General features: G+C 52.2%; 1 protein-coding gene across 2 annotated transcripts in view; it reads right to left on the minus strand.

Annotated features, from left to right (window-relative positions):
- Positions 1-1,753: 1,753 nt before the first annotated feature.
- arnt2 (aryl-hydrocarbon receptor nuclear translocator 2) overlaps positions 1,754-18,132 on the minus strand; it is an 89,346-nt gene continuing 72,967 nt past the window's right edge. For both annotated transcript variants that reach the window (XM_079239733.1, XM_079239732.1), the window contains 11 exons: positions 16,659-16,735; positions 16,093-16,227; positions 12,640-12,714; positions 12,219-12,370; positions 9,648-9,720; positions 8,226-8,337; positions 8,027-8,129; positions 7,824-7,956; positions 6,403-6,553; positions 2,623-2,768; positions 1,754-2,534 (listed from right to left, as the gene is read on the minus strand). In XM_079239733.1, coding sequence (XP_079095859.1) covers positions 2,436-2,534; positions 2,623-2,768; positions 6,403-6,553; positions 7,824-7,956; positions 8,027-8,129; positions 8,226-8,337; positions 9,648-9,720; positions 12,219-12,370; positions 12,640-12,714; positions 16,093-16,227; positions 16,659-16,735 — 1,256 coding nt within the window. In that variant the 3' untranslated portion in view covers positions 1,754-2,435. The remainder of the gene's footprint in view (positions 2,535-2,622; positions 2,769-6,402; positions 6,554-7,823; positions 7,957-8,026; positions 8,130-8,225; positions 8,338-9,647; positions 9,721-12,218; positions 12,371-12,639; positions 12,715-16,092; positions 16,228-16,658; positions 16,736-18,132) is intronic.

An 18,132-nucleotide genomic window follows, 5' to 3' on the forward strand; every position in this document is an offset into this window, starting at 1 on the left:
CTGTGGCCTCGTTGCACTGGGAGCTGCTTGGGGGTCTCCAGTATCTGCAGGGCTATGGTGGGCTCCTGGGTGGCCGGCTTGGGCGCTTTGCTGCTGGGGTGGCTCAAGCGACAACCTCTGGCAGTTAAAAGTAAAATCTATGTGGAACTTCCAAAACATGCAGTTCCCCCCTCGTCCACTAGGAGCACCAAAACAGAGCGAATCCCCCCAGTCGGCACAGCGTAACTGTGGAGAGGGAGTGTAGCTCTGGATGAAGGCGTGAAGGTAGACAGGAGACGTTTGACTTGTAAACCAGAAGCAGAGCTCTGAATCTGATGCTCTGCAACTGGAAACCAGTGAAGTGTGATGAGCAGCTCTTTTGGGTTGGTTGTAGACCAGATATGCTGCAGGTTCTGGATCATCTGCAGAGGTTTAATAGAGCATGCAGGGAGACCTGCCAGTTGGGAACTGTGGTAATTGATGAACAGAACCTGAACCAGAAGCTGAGTCGTGTGTTCTGTCAGGTACGTCTGATTCTCTTGATGTTGTAGAGAGCATATCGGCAGGAACGGGCAACCGAGGCAACATGGACCTTAAAGGTCAGCTGGTCATCCACCATGACACCCAGATTCCAGGCAGCAGACGTAGGAACAAGTGTGATAGAGTGGAGCTTCACATGTATCTGTGGAGGTAAGGTGATCTGGACACTTCTCCTCGCCAGGAAACTCTGAAGGATCTTCCTGAGGGGTAGGACGTGGACCACGAGAGGACAGATCCAGAGATGCCGAGCTCAGAGAGTGGAGAGGAGAATCTGATGGTTGGCTGGGTCAGAACCAGCAGACAGGTCCAGCAGGACCAGGACTGACCGGTGGATTTGGTCCAGCAGGACCAGGACTGACTAGTGGATCTGGTCCAGCAGGACCAGGACTGAGGACTGACTAGTGGATCTGGTCCAGCAGGACCAGGACTGAGGACTGACCAGTGGATCTGGTCCAGCAGGACCAGGACTGAGGACTGACCAGTGGATCTGGTGTTAGGGAACCAGTAGCAGACAGGAGACCAGTTCCAGTGGAGTGAAGCCAGACTGATGTGGATCTAACTGGTTTCTATCATGGAGGAACTGGGAGACTGAAGACGACCCGCTCCAGTAGTGTGGACATGAACGGCACCAGTGGGACCAGCCGGTAGTTTCCAACCTGGACTGGGTTGAGTGTGGGTTTCTTCAGCAGCGGGGTGACCCGAGCTTGCTGGAAGACAGAGGGAAAGACAGCGGATTCCAGAGAGGAGATGATAATATGGGTCACTGCAGATTGATTGGAGGTAAAATGCTCTGCAGGATGTCGGTAGGGACCGGATCCAGAGGACAGATAGTGGCTTTAGAGTTGACTAGAAGTTTAGAGACTTGGTCCTCATTCAGAGGGCAGAAAGAGCAAAGTGAGGCACCACTAGCTGGATGTGGTGGACTGAGCTGGTCAGGCTCAGAGAAGTGATTCCTGATGGTAGCAACCTTTTCAGTAAAACAGGAAGCCAACATGTCTGCAGTCAGCGTGGTGGGAGGTGTGAACAGGTGTAAACAGGTGTGAACAGGTGTGATGTGTAAACAGGTGTGAACAGGTGTAAACAGGTGTGAACACGTGTGATGTGTAAACAGGTGTGAACAGGTGTGATGTGTAAACAGGTGTGAACAGGTGTGATGTGTAAACAGGTGTGAACAGGTGTTAAATCAGTGACAAAGATTCCAGAAGAGCCGAGCTTCGGACAGAAGCCACAGAAACAGGAAGAGTTTATTGTCACGAGCACAGTTCGCTACACGAAGTCACGTTTATACAGGTCTACACGTCAATGTACAGCTAACCAGCTAACCTAGTACCACTAGTTACACACACACACACACGTTACACACCACGTCCTCAGACACTACATTAAACCAGCAACTGTGTGAAGGAGTCCACATAGAAACCAGAGTATTTACAAAGCCGCGTCCACCAGCGCCTGCAGGCGAGATCGGAGCGACAGGCCGGTCAGAACCACCGGTCCATTTCAGGTGCTTCCAGCTTCGGTCCAGGCCAGTATCTGCTGCGGACTGGGATGGATTGGGGAACTACTGGTCGTCCACAGGACCAGTTACTGGATGTCTGAGCTTCTCCTCGGCGCCAGCCTGAGCAGAACCTGACCGGATCCACCTGCACGTGACCGGAGCGACGCGGCGGCTGGAGGTGATGCAGATGAGCAGAACATAGATCCAGAACAGATAGATACTAACACATCTTAGCAGGAGGTCCAGGTCCAGGCAGCGGTTCCCAGAACCGGAACCGTTAGAGTCTGTTTTCAGACGGAGAGCTCTCCTCTTCATCGCCGTCTTCACAATGACTCTACAGATGGGGTGTGTGTGGGGGGGGGGGGGGGGCGGGGGGGGAAGTCCGGCGGTGAGAAGGGAACGCTGCAGGGACGGCGAGCTACTCCGAGAAGTTTGGGAACATGCCGAGGTCAGCGAAGTCCTCGATGTTGTAGTTCCCAGTTCCCTGCGTGGGATCTCCGGCCATAGGAAGCATGTCCTGGAAAACACGGGAAACGGCTCACACACGTGTTGGGGGGCGTGTGTGTGTGTGTGTGTGTGTGTGTGTGTGTGTGTGTGTGTGTTACCTGGAAGACTTCCGTCTGGCTGGCGTTGGGGTGTGTGTGCTGCTCCCCAGCCTGCTGGGAATGGTGCTGGTTCTGCCACTGGGACCAGACCTCACTGGGTCGACCCTGGAACTGGGCGCCACTCTGACCCCCTTCTCCTGACACGTCTGGAAACACACGTGTGGAATCAGACCCACTCGTCAGGACGAACCCACACACACAGGTCCAGTAGAACCGCCAACAGTCTGACACATGTACTGGTTCTAACTGGTCTGAAGTGGTCTAGACTGGTCTGACTGGTCTGGACTGGTCGGACTGGTTGGACTGGTCTGGATGGTCTGCACTGGTCGGACTGGTCTGGACTGGTCCTGACTGGTGTGGACTGGTCTGACTGGTCTGGAATGGTCTGGACTGGTCTGGACTGGTCTGGACTGGTCTGGACTGGTCTGGACTGGTCTGACTAGTCTGACTAGTCTGGACTGGTCTGCACTGGTCTGCACTGGTCTGGAATGGTCTGACTGGTCTGCACTGGTCTGCACTGGTCTGCACTGGTCTGACTGGTCTGGAATGGTCTGACTGGTCTGGAATGGTCTGACTGGTCTGGACTGGTCTGGACTGGTCTGACTAGTCTGGACTGGTCTGCACTGGTCTGCACTGGTCTGGAATGGTCTGGAATGGTCTGACTGGTCTGGAATGGTCTGACTGGTCTGGACTGGTCTGACTGGTCTGGACTGGTCTGACTAGTCTGGACTGGTCTGCACTGGTCTGGACTGGTCTGACTAGTCTGACTAGTCTGGACTGGTCTGGAATGGTCTGGACTGGTCTGACTAGTCTGACTAGTCTGGACTGGTCTGGAATGGTGTGGACTGGTCTGACTGGTCTGGAATGGTCTGGACTGGTCTGCACTGGTTGGACTGGTCTGGACTGGTGTGGTATGGTGTGGACTAGTCTGGACTAGTCTGCACTGGTCGGACTGGTCCGAACTATTCTGGACGGGTCTAACTGGTCTGAACTGGTCTGGATGGTCTGCACTGGTCGGACTGGTCTGGACTGGTCCTGACTGGTGTGGACTGGTCTGACTGGTCTGGAATGGTCTGACTGGTCTGACTGGTCTGGACTGGTCTGGACTGGTCTGACTAGTCTGGACTGGTCTGCACTGGTCTGGAATGGTCTGACTGGTCTGACTGGTCTGGACTAGTCTGGACTAGTCTGACTAGTCTGACTAGTCTGGACTGGTCTGCACTGGTCTGGAATGGTCTGACTGGTCTGGAATGGTCTGACTGGTCTGACTGGTCTGACTGGTCTGGACTAGTCTGGACTAGTCTGACTAGTCTGACTAGTCTGACTAGTCTGGACTGGTCTGCACTGGTCTGGAATGGTCTGACTGGTCTGGAATGGTCTGACTGGTCTGACTAGTCTGACTAGTCTGGACTGGTCTGCACTGGTCTGGAATGGTCTGACTGGTCTGACTGGTCTGACTGGTCTGGACTAGTCTGGACTAGTCTGACTAGTCTGACTAGTCTGGACTGGTCTGCACTGGTCTGGAATGGTCTGACTGGTCTGGAATGGTCTGACTGGTCTGGACTGGTCTGACTAGTCTGGACTGGTCTGCACTGGTCTGACTAGTCTGACTAGTCTGGACTGGTCTGGAATGGTGTGGACTGGTCTGACTGGTCTGGAATGGTCTGGACTGGTCTGGACTAGTCTGCACTGGTCGGACTGGTCCGAACTATTCTGGACGGGTCTAACTGGTCTGGACTGGTCGGACTGGTCTGACTTGTCTGGAATAGTCTGGACTGTTCGGACTGGTCGGACTGGTCTGGACTGGCCTGGACTGGTCTGGACTAGTCTGGACTAGTCTGGACTAGTCTGGACTGGTCAGGACTGGTCTGGACTGGTCTGGACTGGTCGGACTGGTCTGGACTGGTCTGAACTGGTCTGACTGGTCTGGACTGGTCTTTCTGGTCTGGACTGGTCGGCCTGGTCGGACTGGTCTGGACTGGCCTGGACTGGTCTGGACTTGTCTGACTAGTCTGACTAGTCTGGACTGGTCTGGAGTGGTCTGGACTGGTCCGCACTGGTCGGACTGGTCCGAACTATTCTGGACGGGTCTAACTGGTCTGGACAATTCTGGACTGGTCTGGACTGATCTAACTGGTCTAACTGACCTGGACTGGTTTCACTGGTCTGGACTGGTCTGGACTGATCTGGACTGATCTAACTAACCTAGACTGGTTTCACTGGTCTGGACTGGTCTGGACTGGTCCGGACCGGTCTGGACTGGTCGAACTGATCTGGAATGGTCTGGACTGGTCTGACTGGTCTGGACTGGGCTAACTGGTCTGGCTGGTCTGGACTGGTCTGACTAGTCTGGACTGGTCTGACTGGTCTGGACTGGTCTGACTGGTCTGGACTGGTACGACTGCTCTGGAGTGGTCTGACTGGTCTGGACTGCTAGCACTGGTCTGACTGGTCTTAACTGGTCTGACTATTCTGGACTGGTTGTTCTGGTCTGGACTGGTGTGGGCTGGTCTGACTGGTCTGGACTGGTCTGTCTGGTCTGGACTGGTCGAACTGATCTGGAATGGTCTGGACTGGTCTGACTGGTCTAGACTGGGCTAATTGGTCTGGTTGGTCAGGAATGGTCTGACTAGTCTGGACTAGTCTGACAGGTCTGAGTCGTCTGGACTGGTCTGGGCTGGTCTGACCGGTCTGGACTGGTCTGACTGGTCTGGACTGCTCTGCACTGGTCTGACTGGTCTGGACTGGTCGTTCTGGGCTGGTCTGACTGGTCTGGACTGGTTTGACTAGTCTGGACTGGTCTGGATTGGTTTGACTAGTCTGGACTGGTCTGAACTGGTCTGAGTATTCTGAACTGGTCTGGACTGGTCTAACTGGTCTGTCTTATCTGGACTATTCTGGACTGGTCTGTCTGGTCTGAACTGGTCTGGACTGGTCTAACTGGTCTGTCTTATCTGGACTATTCTGGACTGGTCTGTCTGGTCTGGACTGGTCTGGATTGGTCTAACTGGTCTGTCTTATCTGGACTATTCTGGACTGGTCTGTCTGGTCTGGACTGGTCTGGATTGGTCTAACTGGTCTGTCTTATCTGGACTATTCTGGACTGGCCTGACTGGTCTGGACTGGCCTGACTGGTCTGGACTGGTCTGGACTATTCTGGACTGGTCACACAAAATCCAACCTGCAACATGTTCAACAGTTCCCACAGCTCCAAAAGTTCTCACTGCTCCCACTATACCCACAGTTCCCACTATTCCCACAGTTCCCACTATACCCACAGTTCCCACTATACCCACAGTTCCCACTATTCCCACAGTTCCCAAAGTTCCCACAGTTTCCACTATTCCCACAGTTCCCACTATTCCCACAGTTCCCACTATTCCCACAGTTCCCACTATACCCACAGTTCCCACTATTCCCACAGTTCCCACTATACCCACAGTTCCCACTATTCCCACAGTTCCCACTATTCCCACAGTTCCCAAAGTTCCCACAGTTTCCACTATTCCCACAGTTCCCACTATTCCCACAGTTCCCACTATTCCCACAGTTCCCACTATACCCACAGTTCCCACTATTCCCACAGTTCCCACTATTCCCACAGTTCCCACTATACCCACAGTTCCCACTATTCCCACAGTTCCCACTATACCCACAGTTCCCACTATTCCCACAGTTCCCACAGTTTCCACAGCTCCCACAGTTCCCACTATTCCCACAGTTCCCAAAGTTCCCACAGTTCCCACGTCCACAGGAGAAGTAAAGATGGAGAAAACTGACCGAATGCTGTGCTGCGGCTGCCGAGGCCTGAGTAGGCGTTCCCACTGGGGGAGGACGTTGCCGGGGACGACAGCGGACTGTAGGACGCCGGGTCCGTCTGGAAGTTGTGACTGGAACTGATCCCAAATGGACTCGACTGGGATTTACTGGTCTAGAGAACACAGATTCCGTTTGTATCTGAAACACCGTCTGGGAATCTTGTTATTCCAGGTGTGTGGTACCTGACCAGTAGGTGTGTGTGGTACCTGACCAGTAGGTGTGTGTGGTACCTGACCAGTAGGTGTGTGTGGTACCTGACCAGTAGGTGTGTGTGGTACCTAACCAGTAGGTGTGTGTGGTACCTGACCAGTAGGTGTGTGTGGTACCTGACCAGTAGGTGTGTGTGGTACCTGACCAGTAGGTGTGTGTGGTACCTGACCAGTAGGTGTGTGTGGTACCTAACCAGTAGGTGTGTGTGGTACCTGACCAGTAGGTGTGTGTGGTACCTGACCAGTAGGTGTGTGTGGTACCTAACCAGTAGGTGTGTGTGGTACCTGACCAGTAGGTGTGTGTGGTACCTGACCAGTAGGTGTGTGTGGTACCTAACCAGTAGGTGTGTGTGGTACCTGACCAGTAGGTGTGTGTGGTACCTGACCAGTAGGTGTGTGTGGTACCTGACCAGTAGGTGTGTGTGGTACCTGACCAGTAGGTGTGTGTGGTACCTAACCAGTAGGTGTGTGTGGTACCTGACCAGTAGGTGTGTGTGGTACCTGACCAGTAGGTGTGTGTGGTACCTGACCAGTAGGTGTGTGTGGTACCTAACCAGTAGGTGTGTGTGGTACCTGACCAGTAGGTGTGTGTGGTACCTGACCAGTAGGTGTGTGTGGTACCTGACCAGTAGGTGTGTGTGGTACCTGACCAGTAGGTGTGTGTGGTACCTGACCAGTAGGTGTGTGTGGTACCTAACCAGTAGGTGTGTGTGGTACCTGACCAGTAGGTGTGTGTGGTACCTGACCAGTAGGTGTGTGTGGTACCTAACCAGTAGGTGTGTGTGGTACCTGACCAGTAGGTGTGTGTGGTACCTGACCAGTAGGTGTGTGTGGTACCTGACCAGTAGGTGTGTGTGGTACCTGACCAGTAGGTGTGTGTGGTACCTGACCAGTAGGTGTGTGTGGTACCTGACCAGTAGGTGTGTGTGGTACCTGACCAGTAGGTGTGTGTGGTACCTGACCAGTAGGTGTGTGTGGTACCTAACCAGTAGGTGTGTGTGGTACCTGACCAGTAGGTGTGTGTGGTACCTGACCAGTAGGTGTGTGTGGTACCTGACCAGTAGGTGTGTGTGGTACCTGACCAGTAGGTGTGTGTGGTACCTGACCAGTAGGTGTGTGTGGTACCTGACCAGTAGGTGTGTGTGGTACCTGACCAGTAGGTGTGTGTGGTACCTGACCAGTGAAGGGCGGCCGGGTTCCGGACCACGCCACCTGACCGGGATTCAGCTGCCTGGAGATCTGAGCCAGGTTCTGATTGGACGAGCCGGATGGCGGGATGTCACCAGGAACATGGACGACGGCGGAGCTGGAACACAAACGCAAGGTGAAACCGGATCTCAGGTCCGTTTACAGACGTCAGACCAGGTGAGACTCACCTGAAGCTCTTCCCGGAGTGTCCCTGCTGGAAGGACGAGGTCTGGGAGTACAGCTGCTGTCCTCCAGCCGTGGAGGACGGAACCATCATCTTCTTCTCTGCAGCTACACACACAGACACAGCGTGGTGAGAACAAACACACACAGCGCAGCGACAGCAGGGTGTGTGTGTGTGTGTGTGTGTGTGTGTGTGTGTCCTACATCCAGAGATGGCGCCGTACATGTCGGAGAAACGGGGGTCTCTCTCCTGGGCGAACAGCGCCTCCGTCTTATCGATGGTCTTTCCCGCCTCATGAACACCTGGAACAGGTACCTGGGGGGAGGGGGAGGAGTTATATCCAGGTGTTCTCCACACACACTGCTTAGCCTGTCGCTGCGGGAAGCAGGACGTTTCATGTTGTGTCTGAAGACGTTGTCGACACGTGGGCGGGGCTTGTAGGACTGAGTATGGTGTGATTGGTCGGACATGTGAGGTGGGCGTGGCTTACACAGGAAAACATGAAGCGTTGATTCTTCCACATGATGCAGATCTAACAGGTTGTTCTGACAAAACAGCTGATCCAGGTGGCACAACCCAGCCTGCCGCAGCTTTTAGTTTGGTATGAAATAAGCAGGTTGACATGAAAGCAGACATCGTGGCGTGCTGTTCTCCCCGCCGCGGACCGTCCTCCCCGTCGCGGAGCAGACAGGTTGACCCGGTTATGTCCTGATGACTGTCTTAGTTGGAAAGACTAAACATTTGCAGCTTTTATACCCAGCCGTGACACCCTTACCCGTCTCCTGGTAATCAGCTGATGTTTCTGTTCATTAACTGTTCTGTTTTCTGTATCAAAGGGTTTGTTTCCAGTCTAGTTAGGAAAGACTGAACGTCTCAGATGTCTCCATGGAGACGTGACGTTTCCATGGAGACGTGACGTTGCCATGGAGACGTGATGTTGCCATGGAAACATGATGTATCCTTGATGACGTGATGTTGCCATGCAGTCTCCATGTTTTCAGCCTCAGCTGTCAGATTCTGAGGCAAAAATGATGTAAAATGAATGTATAAACAGATAAAGCAGCATGAAGACTCATCTCCACGTCTTCCTGCTGTCCTCACTGCAGCACCTCCACCTCAGCTGCATCCCAAACGTCTTCCTGGCTTTATTCCAGCCATAGAGGATCATTATTTTCCTGCTTTTCTCATCACTTGTTGATCTTTGGCTGCTCCTGATTGGACGTTACCGTCAGTTTAAGCTCTCTGATTGGTGGAAAGTCTGACAGGAAGTGTCTTCATCATCATGTCCAGGTGAAAATAGAGGTCTCTTCAAACTGATTTAACTGGTGTTTCATTTGGATCTTAGATGGTGTTTCTGTTGTTCCTGTAAGTGGAGTCTGTATCCCACCCTTTAGCGCCTTGTAGATCTGAGTCATACGGTCTCTGGGACCTATTAAACCACTTTCTGGCACCCTCCGATACTGGTCTGGTGGACACCTTTAGCACTACAGCCATTTGGACACATCAAAACTACTCTGATATGGAAACAGTTTTTAAACATCTTGTTAAAAGACAAACAAGACTATACTTAAACAATGAGAATTTTCTGCTTTAAAGGGTTAATCATGGTGTAAATAAAGTCTGACCTGGGACAAATCGTAGGCAGTCAGACCGTCTCTCTGGTGAACCTCAAGCTCCGCCTGCTGCTGCTGCAACTGCCTGGAAACCCAAACACAGAATCAAATCCGTCAGCAACAACATGGGCAGGTAAAACCAGCCTGCATTAGTCTGCTTGGCGTCTCCCACCGTCCATCCGACACCCAGTACATCAGTATGATGTAATGAAGCAACGTGTTTGTGCTCCAGAAAGCGGCTTATGTTCAACGTCTGGGTATGCTAACCCTGTGTTGGAGTTTCTGTTCCAGAAAGTGGGATCAGTCATCACGGTGACTTTACACCTCCACCATAGACTGTATATAAAAGATGGACGGAGCCTCCGTGACGTCACCCGTAGGTTTCTGAAGAGCTGAATTGAAGCTCGGTGGGCGGTTCTTACCATCACCATCTTGGCAGGGGCATGCGTGTCATCTCACCCGGAAAATACAAATATGGGCAAAGAGGTGGAGCTGAGAGGGGGGCTGTGGGCGTCGTGGTGGATGATTGACATCGAGCGAACTCTGAGCTTTCTGTAGCTAAGAGCTAACCGAGCTAACCCGGAGATAACAGGAGCTAACCAGCTAACGGAGGTAAGCGAGCTAAAGCTAAGTCACGTTGTTAACCGGCTAAAAAGCGCGGTTGTTCTACGTTCTTCTGACTTGAAGCAGGAGATCGGGTACCTGTCAATCAAAAGGACCCGCCCCTAAATATGCCGAACTTCAAGATTAAATTACTTTTAAACGGCCGAGTTAGAAAAAAATTCACTCCCCCACACAGTTGTCATGAAGGTAAAGCTGACGTATTAAACCTAAAATATGGGGTGAATTTATTTCTACTGTAAACATGTTCATTCCTGCTGTAAACGTGTTTAATTTCTGCTGTAAACGTGTTTATTCCTGCTGTAAACGTGTTTATTCCTGCTGTAAACGTGTTTAATTTCTGCTGTAAACGTGTTTAATTTCTGCTGTAAACGTGTTTATTCCTGCTGTAAACGTGTTTAATTTCTGCTGTAAACGTGTTTAATTTCTGCTGTAAACGTGTTTATTCCTGCTGTAAACGTGTTTATTCCTGCTGTAAACGTGTTTATTCCTGCTGTAAACGTGTTTATTCCTGCTGTAAACGTGTTTATTCCTGCTGTAAACATGTTTATTCCTGCTGTAAACGTGTTTATTCCTGCTGTAAACGTGTTTATTCCTGCTGTAAACGTGTTTATTCCTGCTGTAAACATGTTTATTTCTGCTGTAAACGTGTTTAATTTCTGCTGTAAACGTGTTTAATTTCTGCTGTAAACATGTTTATTTCTGCTGTAAACGTGTTTATTCCTGCTGTAAATGTGTTTATTCCTGCTGTAAACATGTTTATTCCTGCTGTAAACGTGTTTATTCCTGCTGTAAACATGTTTATTTCTGCTGTAAACGTGTTTAATTTCTGCTGTAAACGTGTTTAATTTCTGCTGTAAACGTGTTTAATTTCTGCTGTAAACGTGTTTAATTTCTGCTGTAAACGTGTTTATTCCTGCTGTAAACGTGTTTATTCCTGCTGTAAACGTGTTTATTCCTGCTGTAAACGTGTTTATTCCTGCTGTAAACATGTTTATTCCTGCTGTAAACGTGTTTAATTTCTGCTGTAAACGTGTTTAATTTCTGCTGTAAACGTGTTTAATTTCTGCTGTAAACGTGTTTAATTTCTGCTGTAAACGTGTTTAATTTCTGCTGTAAACGTGTTTAATTCCTGCTGTAAACGTGTTTATTCCTGCTGTAAATGTGTTTATTCCTGCTGTAAACATGTTTATTCCTGCTGTAAACGTGTTTATTCCTGCTGTAAACATGTTTATTTCTGCTGTAAACATGTTTATTTCTGCTGTAAACATGTTTATTCCTGCTGTAAACGTGTTTATTCCTGCTGTAAACATGTTTATTTCTGCTGTAAACATGTTTATTTCTGCTGTAAACATGTTTATTTCTGCTGTGAAGTTGGTCTTTAACATGGGAGTCTATGGGGATTCGCTCTGTTTTGCAGCCCCTAGTGGATGTAGGGAGAACTGCAGTTTTTTGCACTTCCATTTTGCCTTCACTTTTAACCGCCTGGTCCAGATGGAGGAGAATCCGTTCATCACGGTGACTTTACACTAGGCTAACACCAAACTAGTTGGTATAAGAGTTCACGTGAATAAATTTAAGGTAAATATATCACAGGTTTGGGTCGTGTAGCGAACTTGTTTTGGTTTTAGTCAGTTTTTCTGCCATGTGCGCCTTTACTCAGCAATGTGTTTCCAACCTAAGAACAATGTAATATCATTCCATCGTCTTGGTGGATCAAATCCAGGCTCTTCCAGAACTGGAGCAGCAGGAATTCATTGTGGAACTGAAACTTCTTCACTCCTGAACTTTGCTGCTTTCTGATGGATGAGCTCCATTCAGTTGACCTCATCTCCAACCTGAACTGCAATCTCCAGCTGATCATCACAATGTTAACCAGATGTTCGCCTGAGGACCGACGTGGGAGAGCCAGGAAGTCCGCATCAGAGTGAAGGATCTGAGCAGAACGGCGAAGGAACATACTTGACGTTGGTGTTGGTGCAGATGATGTACTCTATCTCGTCAGAGTACGGGTTCTGGAAGGTGAAGCTGCTGGTTCGGATCAGCATCCATTCCCTGTTTTTCATCCGGAAGCGGTACATGACAGACAAGACCTGACCCTTCAGCTTCACCACCTGCAGAGAGGACAGTCCGCTCAGCATGATGCCCAGGGTCCGGTCCAGAGGCCCAGGGTCCAGATCGGGAGCCCAGGGTCCAGATTGGGAGCCCAGGGTCCAGATCGGGAGCCCAGGGTCCAGATTGGGAGCCCAGGGTCCGGTCCAGAGGCCCAGGGTCCAGATCGGGAGCCCAGGGTCCAGATTGGGAGCCCAGGGTCCGGTCCAGAGGCCCAGGGTCCAGATCGGGAGCCCAGGGTCCGGTCCAGAGGCCCAGGATCTGGTCCTACCTGCTGGAAACTCTCTCTCAGGTGACTCTGGTCCTCGGGGTGGCAGAACTCCAGGATGTCTTTCCCCAGCAGGTCCTGCAGGGTGGAAACAAAGAGAACCGGGTCAGAAATAAAGGCAAAGCCGTCCTGCTGAGATCCGCAGCGATAAGAAACCAGAACCGGCACCAGGATCCACTCAGAGGTCTCATCGCTCGCTCCATTCTGTTCTGTTTGATACGGCCTCACTTCACTTGTGTAACTTTATTCTGAAAAAAAAACTGATAAATAAATAAATAAAAATGCATCCTCTTGGAAGAAAAATAATGATTCCTTTTAGAGTATTTTAATATTAAATAACCATAACAATTTCCCAAATTGGCAATGAGGGAATAAATAACTTACCATGTGTCCAGGAAAATGGACCTCTGATAAAAAATACTATTTTAAAAAACTCTGAATGTTATTAAAGCTATATTTCTAACATACATGTATTATTACATTCTTGCTGTTTTTTGTTTAATTCACACATTTTTGACAAGAAATACTAGCCTGTTGACTTCATCAGGCTTCAGACCCCTGTGGCATGTTCCCCCCTCCCACACTGAAAATCCTGCGTTTCAAGTCTCAAATATTGCTAAAGTTTTTACGATCTCAAGAGGAGGTTTTTCAAACATTTCGATATAGGAATATATTGCAAAAGTGTAATTGAAGCACTTTTTTGTGTTTAAATGTCACCAGACGTGACATGGGGGGGTCGTGACGTGGGGGTCGTGACGTGTGGGAACGTGATGGGGGGCCATGACGTGGGGGTCATGATGTGGGGGTTGCGACGTTTGGGAATTTGACAGGGGTCGTGACGTGATGGGGAGTCGTGACGTGGGGCAATGTGCCGTGGGGCAATGTGACGTGGGGGTCGTGACGTGGAGCAATGTGACGTGGGGCAATGTGACGTGGGGCAATGTGACGTGGGGGTCGTGACGGGGGGGTCGTGACGGGGGGCCGTGACGTGGGGGTTGCGACGTTTAGGAATTTGACGGGGGTCGTGACGTGACGGGGGGTCGTGACGTGACGGGGAGTCGTGACGTGTGGGAACGTGACGTGGGGGTCGTGACGTGGGAGTCGTGACGTGGGTGTAAGTGACGTGGGGGAACGTGACGGGGGGCCATGACGTGGGGGTCGTGACGTGGGGCAATGTGACGTGGGGGTCGTGACGTGGGTGTACGTGACGTGGGGGAACGTGACGGGGGGCCATGACGTGGGGGTCGTGACGTGGGGGTCGTGACGTGGGTGTACGTGACGGGGGGCCATGACGTGGGGGTCATGATGTGGGGGTTGCGACGTTTGGGAATTTGACGGGGGTCGTGACGTGACGGAGAGTCGTGACATGGGGGGGTCGTGACGTGTGGGAATGTGACGGGGGGCCATGACGTGAGGGTCATGATGTGGGGGTTGCGACGTTTGGGAATTTGACAGGGGTCGTGACGTGATGGGGAGTCGTGACGTGGGGGTCGTGACGTGGGGCAATGTGCCGTGGGGCAATGTGACGTGGGGCAATGTGACGGGGGGCCGTGACGTGGGGGTTGCGACGTTTGGGAATTTGACGGGGGTCGTGACGTGACGGGGGGTCGTGACGTGACGGGGAGTCGTGACGTGTGGGAACGTGACCGGGGGCCGTGACGTGGGAGTCGTGACGTGGGTGTACGTGACGTGGGGGAACGTGACGGGGGGCCGTGACGTGGGGGTCGTGACGTGGGGCAATGTGACCTGGGGGTCGTGACGTGGGTGTACGTGACGGGGGGCCATGACGTGGGGGTCGTGACGTGGGTGTACGTGACGGGGGGCCATGACGTGGGGGTCATGATGTGGGGGTTGCGACGTTTGGGAATTTGACGGGGGTCGTGACGTGACGGAGAGTCGTGACATGGGGGGGTCGTGACGTGTGGGAACGTGACGGGGGGCCATGACGTGAGGGTCATGATGTGGGGGTTGCGACGTTTGGGAATTTGACGGGGGTCGTGACGTGGGGCAATGTGACGTGGGGGTCGTGACGTGGAGCAATGTGACGTGGGGCAATGTGACGTGGGGCAATGTGACGTGGGGGTTGTGACGTGGAGCAATGTGACGTGGAGCAATGTGACGTGGGGCAATGTGACGTGGGGGTCGTGACGTGGAGCAATGTGACGTGGGGGTCGTGACGTGGAGCAATGTGACGTGGGGCAATGTGACGTGGGGCAATGTGACGTGGGGGTCGTGACGTGGAGCAATGTGACGTGGGGCAATGTGACGTGGGGCAATGTGACGTGGGGCAATGTGACGTGGAGCAATGTGACGTGGAGCAATGTGACGTGGGGCAATGTGACGTGGGGGTCGTGACGTGGAGCAATGTGACGTGGGGCAATGTGACGTGGGGGTCGTGACGTGGGGCAATGTGACGTGGGGCAATGTGACGTGGGGCAATGTGACGTGGGGCAATGTGACGTGGGGGTCGTGACGTGGAGCAATGTGACGTGGAGCAATGTGACGTGGGGCAATGTGACGTGGGGGTCGTGACGTGGAGCAATGTGACGTGGGGCAATGTGACGTGGGGCAATGTGACGTGGGGGTCGTGACGGGGGGGCCATGGCGTGGGGGTTGCGACGTTTGGGAATTTGACGGGGGTCGTGACGTGACGGGGAGTCGTGACGTGTGGGAACGTGACGTGGGGGTCGTGACGTGGGGGAACGTGACCGGGGGCCATGACGTGGGGGTCGTGACGTGGGTGTAAGTGACGTGGGGGAAGGTGACGGGGGGCCATGACGTGGGGGTCGTGACGCGGGTGTACGTGACGGGGGGCCATGATGTGGGGGTTGCGACGTTTGGGAATTTGACGGGGGTCGTGACGTGACGGTGAGTCGTGACGTGACGGAGAGTCGTGACGTGGGGGGTCGTGACGTGGGGGGTCATGACGTGGGGGTCGTGACATGGGGGGTCGTGACGTGGGGAGACGTGACATTGGGGTCGTGACGTGGGGGTCATGATGTGGGGGTCGTGACATGGGTTCAATGGAAACACCCGCAAATCACAAGTGTTGTTTGTCAAAACTTACAAATATCATTTTTATTTAGCAAAAAAATGTAATGGAAACGCAGAGGGGGCTCTTGTTGTTCGTCGCTAGCTGCCATGTTGTTTTGTTTATACGTTTCTGTGGGAAACTAGCGGGAGTCTGACGTCACTATAAAGTACGGAACCCCAAAAGGTGCTGGTAGGGCAAAAAAACGGCAAACCGGACCAGAAACAATGCAGTGCGCCTGCCGGCCTCTGGGGGGCGGAGGAACACTCCCAGGTGTGCACCACACCTGGTCTATGCAGTTTTATCCAACCCATGAATACATGTCACTGCCTCCGCATGATGCTGGAAACACACCCTAAAGTCTGCTTGGCGGTTGTTGGGGTTCTGATCACTGTGTGGTAGCTGTGGGACCTGTCTGAGCTCACCTGCGGCTGATAGCCAATCACGTTGATGCAGCGAGGATCAACGAAGGTGATGACGCCGTCTGAGTTGTGACGGGACAGGAACTCTGTGGGAACCGACAGCCCGTTCAAGTCCATGGAGACCGGCGAGCTGGTGACCTGAGGAAGGAGCACAGGCGGGATACATCACGGAGACCATCTCCACCTTCACATCATCATCATCATCATCATCACAGAGCAGCTGCTGGAGCACAGCCGCTGCAAAATGTTCTGTACGCCAGACAAAATGTTCACACAGATGCCAACATCTGAAAGTGCTCCCCCAGTTTCAGGATGGAAGCATGCAGACATTCCTACAAGAGTCCCTGGTTGTGCCGATCAGTTCCTGGTATCTGGAACAGTCTGCTGCAGCCGCACATCTCGTGGCGTTTGAAGGGTTAATGACTTGGCTCTTAAGCACACTTCCTGATTTGACCAATTAGTGACAAGCACAGATCGATCAGAAAAAAAACAGTGATGTGGAGAAGCAAGAGGAGGAAAAAAGCTACATAACTCTATTAAAATGAGTCATAGCCAACAAAAGCTCTCACCTGCAGCCTCCCGATGGCCACCAGGCAGTACTTCCCAGTCTGCCCAGCCTCCGTGTCCTCCTCTGGAATGGTCATACCTGGGAGGACAGAGAAGAAACTATGTTCCTCTGAACCACAATCTCTGTGTTGATGAACATTTCAATAAAATCTGAAGCTTTCAGCTTTATTTCATGCTTCTAGCTTCTTATACAAACAGCCAGAGAACGTCTGATCCGCAGCCCGACTTCTGCCTGCATGTTGACTTTCTGCTGCTGACTTGTATTCCTGCTGATTTAGGTTCTCTCAGAGCGGACCTTTGATGTCCACTCCAACACTGCATGGAGAAGATCTCCATGGTTTGGAGACAGACGAGTCCTGACACCTGTCAGGGAGTGATCTTCAGGAGGAGTTTAAACAGCTCAGGACCTTGTCCAGATGGATGGACGGATGCAGAAGAGACGGAGAGACAGACACGATTTTCATCATCAGGAAAGAAGAAGATGCTCTGGTCTGGTGGAATGAAGAAGGAGCGGAGCTGGAGGACATAATTCTTCAGTTCCTGCACCTTCTCTGGTCCAACGCTCAGCTGTGGTCCCACATCGGGATAGACTGGAAGAATTACATCATAGATAAGGCAGCAGAAATTATCCCAGGTCCAGAAGGAGGTGTGAGAGGAGATCCCAGGTCCAGAAGGAGGTGTGAGAGGAGATCCCAGGTCCAGAAGGAGGTGTGAGAGGAGATCCCAGGGCCAGAAGGAGGTGTGAGAGGAGATCCCAGGGCCAGAAGGAGGTGTGAGAGGAGATCCCAGGTCCAGAAGGAGGTGTGAGAGGAGATCCCAGGGCCAGAAGGAGGTGTGAGAGGAGATCCCAGGTCCAGAAGGAGGTGTGAGAGGAGATCCCAGGGCCAGAAGGAGGTGTGAGAGGAGATCCCAGGGCCAGAAGGAGGTGTGAGAGGAGATCCCAGGTCCAGAAGGAGGTGTGAGAGGAGATCCCAGGGCCAGAAGGAGGTGTGAGAGGAGATCCCAGGGCCAGAAGGAGGTGTGAGAGGAGATCCCAGGGCCAGAAGGAGGTGTGAGAGGAGATCCCAGGTCCAGAAGGAGGTGTGAGAGGAGATCCCAGGTCCAGGAGGAGGTGTGAGAGGAGATCCCAGGTCCAGAAGGAGGTGTGAGAGGAGATCCCAGGTCCAGAAGGAGGTGTGAGAGGAGATCCCAGGTCCAGAAGGAGGTGTGAGAGGAGATCCCAGGTCCAGAAGGAGGTGTGAGAGGAGATGCTGCTTCTCTGGATAAAAAGGGAGCTCATGAGGTTTTGACAGTGGAAACTGTGGACCAGAACCAGGACCTGCAGGAGGATTACAGGCTCCTTTAGACCGGGAAAACTTCAGGATCCTCCAGGAAGAACTGCACAATGTTATTGAGGAGGAGGTCAGGATCTCCTTCTTAAACGTTTCTGATAACATCATCAGAGTGATTGATTGATGGTTGATAGATTGCTGGTTG

The sequence above is a fragment of the Telmatherina bonti genome, assembly GCF_933228915.1.
Source record: "Telmatherina bonti genome assembly, chromosome: 1".
In the NCBI taxonomy this organism is placed as follows: domain Eukaryota; kingdom Metazoa; phylum Chordata; class Actinopteri; order Atheriniformes; family Telmatherinidae; genus Telmatherina; species Telmatherina bonti.